General features: G+C 43.3%; 1 protein-coding gene across 11 annotated transcripts in view; it reads left to right on the top strand.

Annotated features, from left to right (window-relative positions):
* LOC6040515 (uncharacterized protein CG43867) overlaps window positions 1–12,296 on the top strand; it is a 308,521-nt gene that overhangs the window by 290,528 nt on the left and 5,697 nt on the right. For 4 of the 11 annotated variants that reach the window (XM_038263956.1, XM_038263957.1, XM_038263961.1 and 1 more), the window contains 9 exons: window positions 6,349–7,245; window positions 7,303–7,458; window positions 7,529–7,778; window positions 8,215–8,378; window positions 9,806–10,228; window positions 10,291–10,434; window positions 10,493–10,637; window positions 10,693–10,805; window positions 10,868–11,077. In XM_038263956.1, the coding sequence (XP_038119884.1) occupies window positions 6,349–7,245; window positions 7,303–7,458; window positions 7,529–7,778; window positions 8,215–8,378; window positions 9,806–10,228; window positions 10,291–10,434; window positions 10,493–10,637; window positions 10,693–10,805; window positions 10,868–11,077 (2,502 nt within the window). The remainder of the gene's footprint in view (window positions 1–6,348; window positions 7,246–7,302; window positions 7,459–7,528; window positions 7,779–8,214; window positions 8,379–9,805; window positions 10,229–10,290; window positions 10,435–10,492; window positions 10,638–10,692; window positions 10,806–10,867; window positions 11,078–12,296) is intronic. The other 7 variants (XM_038263965.1, XM_038263959.1, XM_038263962.1 and 4 more) reach the window with 4 other exon arrangements.

Below are 12,296 nucleotides of genomic sequence, written 5' to 3'. Positions count from 1 at the left end.
AAGTTGGAAAAACAATATCACCATGATTGCTATTATTACCAAGCACTATTAAGTTAAGTGCATTTCCAATCTGTTTGTGAAAGCGGGCGCGTGTGACTTTGTTTACGTTTTTATTTTTCCCCCTCCTTTCCGACTGCCCGACACACATAATTCGCCGCCGTCGGATCAAGTGTCATTTCGAGTTGTGTAAACGACTTGTTATATTTTTTTTCACGCCCCGCAACGTCTCCTTTTGCAATCCCCCTGTGGGGCGCCGCTCGACATCCAATTAAAGTCGGAAAGTGTTGAACCATTTGTCACAGTCGCGGCCACGACCCACGAGGTGTGACAAATCGGAAAAGTCGACGTTAAAATAAACAGCGCAAAGCTACACTCTAAACGAATGGTGACTAATCGGCTTTTGGGTTATAAAAATTATGCCCCTCCCACACCCCGTTGGGACCATGTTTCGGCTAATTTAACCGTCAGCAGACTGGAAAACATAGAATCGATCTTTGATTCACATTTCTTGAAGCACTCCCTTCATTAGGAAAGCACACAAATCGATTCAACCGTTCGGTCGGTCCAAGTAGGCGAGTCATTTTCCCATAAAGCGATAACAAATCGCTTTTCTCATTAGGGCACGAGATTGTGAGTCACGTCGTGATTGCATCTGCAAACGCCACGCCCGTTCCCGAACTTTTTATCGTTTTCTTCTTTCATAGGTTCTGCTGTAACTTTCAGCTAGAAAAACTTCTTCTACCACGGAGTTGGAAAGACTCCAGTTATGCTCCCCTTTCAAAAGTGATTCCCCAAAAATTGTGCAACCAAACAAGCGCGCTGCTCTTCCTCAAATCACGGGAAAGTAGCAACAACTTCTCACCAGGTTCCTCATTAGTGTGTATCGTAGCAGGCGGAAATTACTACAGCACGTGGCCCAACAGGCAGGGGGTAGGTCAGCACACGGGTGCGCCACAACGAATCTCCACCTTAATTTCAGCATGGCATGCTGCACTGCAACAACCTTGTCGGGGACCCTACTGGGGAGTGGCCGATAAGCTAGCTCACAGCAGGCGAAAAAGGGTCATCATCTTATGCAAATTTCTCGAGAAAACAAAATTATTTGACGATTTGACAAAACTACCACTTGGTTGGTTGTGAGGACATGTGGCGCCACGTCAAACGTCAATAAAAGTCAAAGGTCACTCCGACGAAAAGTATGAATATTTATGGGTGGTGGCGCCTAATCTTAACCAGCAATCTGACCGGAGAAACCCGGCGTGGCCTACTACTGTGAGATTTTTTCCATCACTAAATTACCTTATTTCATGGGGGTGCTGCCGACCTGTGCTGAAGTGCGAATCGTGTCGGAACGTATTTTATTTCCACTAAATTTTCTAGGTGAAAGGCACGACATGACAGGGCCTTGTAAATTTGGTGTTTGCCGAAACGATTAGTGGTCCGTTTGTTTTATTTTAACGAGTAGTATGCCAAAAATTAATTTGGTTGATGAGCTTATATTTAGACTAAAAGTTCACCTCGTAGTTTTCTGGAAGATTTGAAGTTGATATCAGTAAACGCATTAGTTTTGTCAAGGTATGATAGATTTGGGCTCCCTGAACACGCTCCAGCAAACAAACCTGAATTTTAGTACAAAATTAAATTGTAAATTTTGAGTATAAATGGTATGGAATCATCTCAAACAACCATGCGCACCCACGGTAATTTATGGGTGTAGCAAAAGCAAGGGGGTGCGCATGGTGTCTTAAGATTGTTCCATAGCATTAAATCCGAATTTTCAATTTTATTTACTGGCGGGGAATTCACTAACATTCAATTCTGTCAATTTTAGCGTGTTCAGAAAACCCAAATCTATCATAACTTGACAAAACTGAAGCGTTTACTGACACCAACTTCAAAATTGTGTAATTGTGTAATTGGGATTGAGTCTCAGTTTATCTTTGGATTCCAAGAATTTAGTTAAAAAATGATTTGAGGAAAATTTTCCGTGAAACAGTTCTGGAAATTAATTTTAACTCTATTTTTAGTAAGTAAACATTTTTTTTGTGTTTTGCTTTTTGGGTGTATTTGAACCACCTTGTGTCAAGAGTATTCAAAATCACCAAAAAGCAAAAAGAAATAAAAATTTGATTGATTAGACCTTTTCAAAAACATTCACGAGTTACGCTTTTCATCCAATTTCTATGACATCTTATACACTAAAAAAAAGTTAAAAACTGGAACCAACGAGACAAACAATAGAATTCAATCATTTCAATCCTTTTATGTATTTGCTGTGTCCTCCTCATTGCACAACATTGTTTTATACGGCCTCACGATATTGCTAGTGTTTTTTTTTTCGCTCTTATTTTTTCCCAAAAGCATATTGAAAACACAGACTCGCTTTTGCTACAGTCATCATGACGGGGAAAATTGTATTTTTCCAGCAGAATTTTTCCCGCTCGTGTGTTTGCATTCTGCAATTTTTCATCTTTTCGTGTGTGTGTGTGTGTGTGTGTGTGTGTGTGTGTGTGTGTGTGTGTGTGTGTGTGTGCGCTTGACAGGCATCGCGTCGTTGCTCTTCAGAAAGGAGGGTAAAAAGAGCAATTTCAGCACACTTTTTCATCTTGGAGCAACAATTGCCAAATCACCCTACACACACTTTTTCTTCTTCTTTCTTCTCGTCAGTCAGCCACTCTTCAGAACGCAGAGCTGTCGACTTTTAGTTCGTTCATCTTTTGCTGCTTTTCAAACTGTTTTGGTGTCTTTTTTCTGAAGAGTGGAAAATATTAGGAAGAGGAAGAAGAAGAATAAGTGGAAAATGCAATGCTTTGAATTTTCCGAATGCTGATGTTTGCTACTCGCTCTTTCCTTCTCGAAACCATAAATGATGTTCTTTGTCCGGGACGGGGAGGAATGATATTCGCTTGTGAGTTTGATGGACGGGAAAACAGCATTAGAATTTGGCCTCTGCGCTTGATTTGGGGTTTTACTGCTCAGAAACTAGCTTTAAATTAAACTCATTTTTTCTAAGAATAAAGAAAATTTCTACCCGTCTTGGGAACTAGCGTCTGGCACGCACCGATCATAATTGAAAAACTTTTTAGACTAATCAATAAACGGCCAAAGTTTATCTCGGTTGGTATCTCTTTTGCGAGACTAACACAACAAGAACAACGCCAGGAAGGCAGGGCCCACACATCTTAGCTAAACTTAACCGGCATGCAGCTGGAGCAAGCTTCCTGGCTCGATGAAACTCACATTAGTTTAACTTTGGACAAAAGTTTTAATTGCTGCGCTCCGCAGAATCCCTTTTGGCCAATAAATTTTATTGTTTGTGTTTGTGTGTGAATTTCTAGAATATATAATAAGGCAATTACAATATTCCTTCTAAATCTGCAATATTTGTACGACATTTTTACTTACATAAAAACACATTGAGATTGAAATTGAAAAATCCATGGATAATTTGATGTGATATTTTTGTGCCTCCATTTTGGAACTTACTTTACTTCCATATCAAGGTTGCTAACGATAACATTAAAATTATCGTTATCGTTCTAAAAATTCAACTTTACTGGCGATTACTCATTTAAATCACTTTCTTAAAATAAACTTATTCCTCAGATTTTGAAAGCTGTTACTAAGCCAATGTTAATATTAAAATATTATTTGAAAACACTCAAATTTCCATAATTTGCAATATGGATATCAAACGACGAAATATTTTGAAAACATTTTCACTACAAAGTAGCAAATATTCATATTTTCACAAAATACCGTTTTAATAACCATATTTTTTTTTCAATTTTAATTTGTGTTTATGTTAGAATTTAATTTCTGTTCCAGGATGTTACATTTGCAATTCTGAAATTTGGAGTACCTTTCAATTGAGATCAAATCATAAGTATTTGCAGAAAGGGTACATATTTCTACGTTTAGATTTTGTTAGCTGGTTGCTCTTTTAGGTAAAAAAAAATTTGAGAGAAAACCCTAGATCTATAAATCTATATTTTTTATAATTTGTTAAATTACAAACGACATACAAAGTACCGTCAGCAGGGGCAACATTGGGCCAAGGAAATGAATGAAAATGAAAAACTATACCAACTTTTCGTCGTTTTATACCTAACATGCCAATTATGATTTTTTCATAGAAAATCTGTATTTTTTACTATTTGCTGTATTTTACACAGAAAACTAGAATGTTATTAAAATCTATACATATAAAAAATTTCATCATTTTGATTGCATTGCAAATTTTGTAAAAGCGAGTATTTTGAAAAAAAAACGATATTTTGTGAAAATTTAAAGTGTTTTGCACTGAAATCTATCAAAACTCTATTCCATTTTGTTGCGTCGTTTGATACCCATTTTGCAAAACATAAAAATTTTAGTTTTGAAGAAATCTGTTTTTTTAATCTCTGAAGTGAAAGCCTCTTTTTTACACAAAACAACAACAATAGTGCATCGTTTTCCAAAATTCAAGCTATTTCAGATATTTTTGTTGGTGAAAATTTCAATAAAATTTTTGTGAGGTCTTAAAATTTCTTTGAGAAAGGCCAATTTTATAGTTTTTTTTCAAGGCATTGTTATTTTTCAAAAATAATTAGTTTCTCTGTAACACATGTGTAATTTTGATTGGAGTTCAACTAGCCTATTCATTTTTCGAATAAAATTTTTAAATGTTGACAAAAATTAAAACTTTTAACTTAAAAATGCTATTATCACAAAAATATGTGTATCGTGAAATCGATGCACATTTGTAGCTTCACAGATACGAAACGAAACTATTGGCACTACGCCCCCCGGGGCATGGCCTTCCTCTAACGTGGGATTTCTGCTACAGCGCCTCTGACGAGACAGGAGAAACCGGGACCGACGTTTTACTTCACCATCCGATAGAAGCTCAGTGGATAAGGCGGGAATCGAACCCGCGTCTCATAGCATCATCGGGATCGGCAGCCGAAGCCGCTACCCCTGCGCCACGAGACCCACTTCACAGATACATTAGAATTATAAATTACAAAGTTGTAAATATTATTTTTATATTTTTGTAGTAAAAATACAGTGATTAAATCGTCTTCCCAACACAACAATTTTAAATCATATTGTATAGGAAAATACGAAAACAATTGAACGCGTTAAGATTCAGCATCTTTGCTTAAACAGCTCCTGGAATGAAATGGAGATTTGTATGTACAAAAAAAAGCGCAAAAGGCCGGAGATCGAAGCAATCTGTGCCCGTGGTCGGACGCGTTTTTGATTGCTGTCATTTTTTAACCTTTCTAATTGTCTTGTCTAAAAGTTTTGCAAAATCCGGAGATCTCGTTCCTATTTCCGCTTCAAGAAATTGGTGGAAGTGACAAGCAGAATTCACGACTCGGAAGAGTTGCTCCACCGGAAGGAGATGTCAGCAGCAACAAGAAAGATAGGAGCTTGTTAACCTCACGAAGTGGCCACCAGCTTAAGCGTTCCTGTGGTTCCACGTCTTTCAAGAATTGTCGAAGCAGATGTGGGTGGCGTTCATCATCCAGCCACTTTAAAGTTGCGGGTCGCTTGCAGTCATTCGTGCGGTACCAGGACTGCTGCCGGAGGTTCTGCTGATCAAGGCAGGAATTCAAGATTTGTGAAGTTTCAAGTTTCATATTGCGAGGCGATCGAAATTGAGTTGTATCCAAGATTCTTCGTATTTGGTGAGAGCTTTCCATTTTTATTTTCAATTGACACTTTCATTCACTCTAACATCCATACACTTCAGTAAAGACAAACCACGCCAATATTACTATATACGCGGTAGGGTGTTCCTTTGGTCGTTCGCTGTGAGTTGTGGATTGCCTGCTTCTCTAATGAAGGTTCGACTAGGGGGGCATGCTTATTAATTTCTCGTCGCTCCATACCCTCAGTGACGTGATGGGAGCAAGGGCGTCTATACAAAGTGTCCCTACACCCGCTACAAATTTCCGGTGCTAGGGTAGGGCAAAGGGGTTTCTTTTTAATCTTTGCGCCGGTATTTGTAGCACTAAAATTCGTGCAAAAAAACTTATGCACGTGGGTGTACAGATTACGGAGTAAAAGATGATCGAATTGTTCACCTAGCGCTCACATGTGTTCCAGGACCAAGTTGCCTGCGGGTATGGGGATCATACATACATACATACATACATACAAAAAAAAGCGCAAAAGGCCTAAAAGATCGTTTTTTTTTATTTCACACGTTTAATAAATATCAAATTCGAGTTCTGCGACCAAATATTAGACAAATTTGTTTTTTCGGAGAATCGTCTGGGCTTAACGTCCGTTTAACGTTTTCAAAACATTTAAAATCAAAAAATATCTAATCACACTTTCCTTTTCTTTCCCTTCTAGGTCCGGGCCATGGAGCAACGACTGTGTGACTGGCCCAAGTCACAAGCAATAACAGGGCCAGCCGGAAGTGCGAGCACAAGCACGAGTGGCGGCGGCGTAGGTGCCAGCAGTAGTGGCAGCGCCAAACCGTCCGGAAGTGGCACGGAACCTCCGGCCAAAATCGTCCAGCTCGAAACAGCCGTCGAGGAGCAGAAACAGCTGCGACTGCAGGACGCCCGCCAGGTTGGAGCGAAAGCGGCGAAGATTAAGGAGTGGGTCACGAACAAACTCCGCGAGCTTGAAGAGCAGAACCAGCTGCTACGGGAGCAGAACATCAAGTGCAATCAACAGTTAGAGCTATTAAGGAACCACATCGCCACCCAAAGCAGTAGACATAGTATACAGCAACCGGTTAGATCTAGTTTAAGCTTAGACGTACAGGACTATAAGCGACGCAGCGGCCGGCGGCGGAGCGAATCGTTGGATCCCCCGGAGCACCGGTCCCTGCTGGCGTCGTCTACGGTGCACCATCACCGGCGGAACCTCTCGATGGAACCTCAGGAATTAGCTAGAGATTTAGCGGCCGCCGTCGACGGCCTTAGCCTCACGCCCCTTAATGCGGGTGGTGGAGCGGGAGCTGGTGGAAGTGGCCATCATCACCACAACCACCATCACCACCACGCACATCCTCATCCGCACCCTCACCAGCCGAGTCCCACGTCAGACGTGGACGCCGCGCACGACTACGCGGAGATTTATACGCCCTCGCGGGAGAAGGCGCCCACGTGGTTGAAGGGCCTGCCCAGTGGGGGCTCCAGTACGACCACCTCGGACTCGGTTGCCGATCTGGGAGGGACGGCACGTCCGCCGACACCTCCACTGCACCGGTTTCCCAGCTGGGAGGCCAAAATTTACCAGGTTTGTAGCATTTTGTTTCGTGGAATTGGGCTGTGTTTGAAGTTAACGCAATTTTAGGTGGCCAACGATGGCCTCGCCGGGGACGAGAACGAATCTCAGGACCAGGAGTCCGGCTCCGGCATGACGTCCAGCGTCGGAGTCAACTCCCGCTCGCAGACCGTGTCCGGTGGATACTGTGATATTAGTGTACCGGTTTACGCCACCGTTAAAGGGGTGAGATTCGTCAACGATCCTTGAGGTTGGTTGAAGATTGCTGAACCTTGTATTTTTTTTTCTTTCGCAGCGTGCCTCCCAGATCCGGTCGATGCCGTTTACGGGCGACTCCAGCGACGACAGCAGCGACGGCGAGGATCATGGTGCCATCATGACATGTGCCACGTCCACCCACAACTCGCACAACTCGACCAGCACGGACAACACCGAGACGAGCACGTCCGGCAGTGCCTCTAGTCCCTCGAAGAGTCTCAAAACCTCCTCTAGTCTGAGCCCGGCCAAGCGGTCCGGCTCCGAAAGTCCAAAGAACAAAACGCGAGGTAGGTGATCGAGAAAGTTATTTTGGAAATTTGCTTCTTTACCGCTAACATTGGCTTTTGAACACCACTAACACACTCTATCCACCGATTAATAATCCCGAGTTAATCTGCCGCAAAATCCTCCCTTCACGCTTCAGATCGAAATTGTAAGCTAGATATTCCTGCTTAGTGTTGCGTTTTGCCCCCTAATTTTCAAGATCCTTGGTTTGGTTCGCTGGGTCTCCATTAGCTTAGCAGGGTGATATCTATATTCCAAAACCACAAATAAATAATTTTAATTGATTTTCTCTTTATTTCCCACCCATTTCGTCACAATTGTCGCTCATTCGAACGCTGAAACACACACACACCAACTTCCTTCTTCCCGAAACAATCCTCCCACACAACACCAAAAAAAAACACGCCATCTGCCGAAACCCCCCATCAAATCGTAAAGTAATTTCAGAAATGTCCTTTGAATCAGGGCTTTCGGACGATTACGCGATACCGCCGGACGCGGTCTCGACGGTGGAGAACACCTGCATGGACGCGTCGATGCCGTCCCTGCTGATGCGCACCTCGTACGCCGATTCCCCGAAGAAGATGGAGACGCTCGAGAAGGTAGGTTACGGAGGTTGGTGCAAGCTCAAACAAAACTTGTCTGGGCGAAGACAGTGAGCGAAAGAGCGACGCTCATTTCTCTGGATCAGAGCTGAAAATGTCAGGGGTCCTGACACGAAAATCGGCGACGCATACACGATTTTTTCAGATCCATTCACTGAACCGCAAAACCGTGACATAAACAAACCCGACTCAGTCGTGAGTGCCCTAGCTCACTGAGCAGCTGCAATGCGAGGCAGTAGTCGACCAACGCTCATTCGACGTTGCACGCACACACATAAAGAAACAAGTTTTTATACAAAAAGTTGGTATTTATGCATGGAAATGTAATTTTGAATACAAGTTATGGTTGTTTTATGTGCTTTGCACAGTCTAGAACCATTCAATTTTTTAAAAATAGTTAAAATAGTGTTTAGAGAGGATTTTATGAGTCAGTCATACGACACGAATTGAGTGAGTGTAGCTCATTTTTTCACGTCTCTCATTCTCCAGCAGCCGACCGGCACGAGTCAGGCGGCAGTGGTTGAACGGACACAGTAGGCTTACAGTCACATGCTAGCAGTGAACTGACATTTTGGTTTGCTTCATGTATACGCTGGGTCGGAAACATTTTGCAGGCCTGCTCTGGATTTCTGTTGATCCGTTCGCTCTTGTTACAGAACACAAAGAAAGCGGAACAGGTTCAAACGAGAGGAATCAGATTTGCTCTCTTACTCACTGTCATGCTGCTTGCACTTTTGCATAGCAGTCGCCGCTGAAACTTTTGGCTAATGTAAGGTATGCACTTCGGAAGAAACCGGTTAAGAAAAATTTCAAATGGGAAGCAGCGGCAGCGCAAGCAAGTCAGAGAGGGTGAAGAAAAGCCCCAAGAAAACGTTCCCTCTCCTTTGTTCTGCTGTTCGTAAAGCTGTTTCTTGACCCCTTTCCTTCCGATCTGCATACTAGCCTTAAAGATTGACGATCGCCATTTTTCTAAGCACAACACAATTTACATACAACTTCGGTATCTTGTCACAGCTGGAACAAAATTTTGTTCTAAACTGCAGAAATGTTCCCAATTGCTTAAGATTGTTTTCAACTTCTGACCGTTTGCCAAGCGACAGTGGATTTATCCCGGATTTTGAACACGGAAAACTTCAATTTAAAGGCTGACGTAGCTCACTCATTGTTGTTGTTGGGTAGCTTTGACAGCTGCGCACGATTAGGTTGAAAAGGGGTTCGGCCGATTAGGTTGACTCGATTGTGTCAACAGAGTTGACCACACTAGGAAAAGTTGACATTTGAAACTTATGGCTTTTGATGTTTGACAATCAATCTGCGTAAAAAAATCAAAAAACATAAACAAACTCATCGTTGAGACGCACTGGGAAAAGTTGGCACTTTAAATTCATGGCCTGTTGCGTTAAACGACTCGATTTTCGTTCAAGGTTGGTCACCTGGCCAAGCTCGGCGGCAAGCTGAAAACGTGGCGCAAGCGGTGGTTCGTGCTGAAAAACGGCCAGCTCACGTACTGGAAGAGCCAGCACGACGTGCACCGGAAGCCCCAGGGGACGATCGCGCTGGACGAGGCCTGCCGGATAAACCGGGCCGAGGGCGCGTCCACGTTCGAGATCGACACCGGCAAGAAGGTGTACTACCTGACGGCCGACTCGAACGCCACCATGGACGACTGGATCCGGGTGCTGCAGAACGTGCAGCGGCGGAACGCCACCAAGCTGCTGCTCAGCCGGGACGACCAGAAGCCGACGGTGCAGGGCTGGGTCACGAAGGTGAAGAACGGGCACGCGAAAAAGTGCTGGTGCGTCCTGCTGGGCAAGATGTTCCTGTACTTTAAGGCGCCCGGGGAAACGGTGAGTCACGTGTGGAGATGGAATTTTGAAGAAGGTCGTAAGATCTGATTGTTTACTTGCAGAACCCACTGGGACAGATCAACATGCGGGACGCCCGGGTCGACGAGGTGGAACACGTGTCCGATTCCGACTCGGAGGAGCGCGAAGATCAGGCGCAGAGCCAGGCGCGGCTTACCGTGGCCATCTATCCCCAGCACCAGGGAGTGGTGAGTTGTTGGAGTTTTGAGAACCAGGAATCAGTCGTAAGTGGTTTGATGCTTTCAGGGTCCGACGTATCTAATCCTGCCGGGCAAGCAGGAACGGGACAACTGGTTGTACCATCTGACGGTCGTATCTGGTGGAGGTCCCAACGCTGGAACGCAGTACGAACAGCTCATCCAGAAGCTGATGGAAACCGACGGCGATCCGAGTAAGAGTACAGGCATTTTGCTGTTATATCTATATCTAACCTCAATTCTCTTCAGACTGCGTCCTGTGGCGACATCCGATCCTGCTCCACACCAAGGACAACATAACCTCACCCCTCACTTCACTACATTCCGAGACGCTGCAGTCGGAAGCGATCAAGCTGTTCAAGGTACCGACCCCCTCTCTCAAGTTCGAAGGCACGGTTCTCACTATTTCCCACACTTCTTGCAGAGTTGCCAACTGTTCATGTCGGTGGCGGTGAACCAGCCCGGCATCGACTACCACGTCGTGCTGGCCCAGAACGCGCTCCAGCAAGCGCTGGACATGGTGGAGCTCCAGTCGGAGCTGATCTGCACGCTGGTGAAGCAAACGTCGCGCCACACCGGCCAGAAGCTCGGCGTGGGGGTCCAGGTAAACAAGAAACTGGGCATTCCGGCTCGTGTAAGTTGCTGGCAAACGAAGGCGAGGGGAACGCGCGTACCGTAACCGTACTGCTACGTGCTTCTTCTTGATTCTTTGCTTTTTTTACTTAACATTATTAGTGTCCTAGACAGTTTTTTTTTAATATCATCATTAGAGTAACTTTGGTTAACTAACATTATTCAGTATTTTTAGTTGGTCATCCCATTCCATCAGCATCCCAGAAAGCAAAACACAACTGATTGGCTGCGAGCACTAAATTGGCATGACTTTAATCTGTTCTGATTGGATGTAGTTAAATTTACTAGATTAGAAAAGAAAAATTGGAAAAAAACAAAGAGTGTGACATTTCTAACAAAGAAATGACACACACTGATCCAAATTTACACCCCAAAATCGCTCCTCATCCCAAAGACCTCAACTTGTTTCTCTTTTGGTTTGCAAATGCTGCAAGAAATTGTAGCACAAAAAAAAACATTGTAGCGATTCCCCTCCTAACGTCCGAAGCTCTTTCTCAAGAGTACGAACCATCTGTACACGAGTAGGTGTCCGAAAGGTTTCAACAAGATATCTGAAAAAAGGTCTAACGAAATGGGTTTGCCGCGTGCTTGCAGAATTTTGGCTGGAAGAGAAATTTTCTCTCTTTGACAGAACGTCATTCTCGTACTTTACGAGAATGCAATTCTGTCGGAGAGAATTTTTCTGATTCTGCTAGTAGAAGGAGAAAACCTTACAACAGCATGCTAACATCTCACCATTAGACATTCTGTGCACCCTTAAAACTATAAAACCTGTCTCTATTTCACCTTCTCTCTTAAATGTGCTTTCTCTGCTTAATAATTTCAGTTTAATATTTACTGTTTTTATTTATTTATTTTTATTTTCATTCTTAAATGATTCAGAAAATAAAGTGACTTTAAGTTTGAAAAAAAAAGTTAAACCCAAAGGCGCCAGAGAGAGCTGTTAAAACATCAACTTGCACTCGCATAAAACGACACGTTAAAATCAAGTAAAACTGTGACGCGAATGATTCTAACGGCCCACTTTGTTTGATCTCTATTTCTACTTCACCCACCTATTCTCTCTACGTGTGCGTCTTAGCTAAGTCTAAATCAATTCACACTTCAGTAATTTCGGGTGCGGTTCTATTTTAAAATACACCGTCTAACCGAAACGAATTAGCTGTCGTCAGGTTTTAATTTTCAAGACTTTAGAAAAAAATCAGCATGATTATTCGACA

This window comes from Culex quinquefasciatus, chromosome 3, assembly GCF_015732765.1.
Source record: "Culex quinquefasciatus strain JHB chromosome 3, VPISU_Cqui_1.0_pri_paternal, whole genome shotgun sequence".
Lineage (NCBI taxonomy): Eukaryota > Metazoa > Arthropoda > Insecta > Diptera > Culicidae > Culex > Culex quinquefasciatus.
Note: the sequence above shows the minus strand (reverse complement) of the source record. Positions and strands in the feature narration are given on the sequence as shown.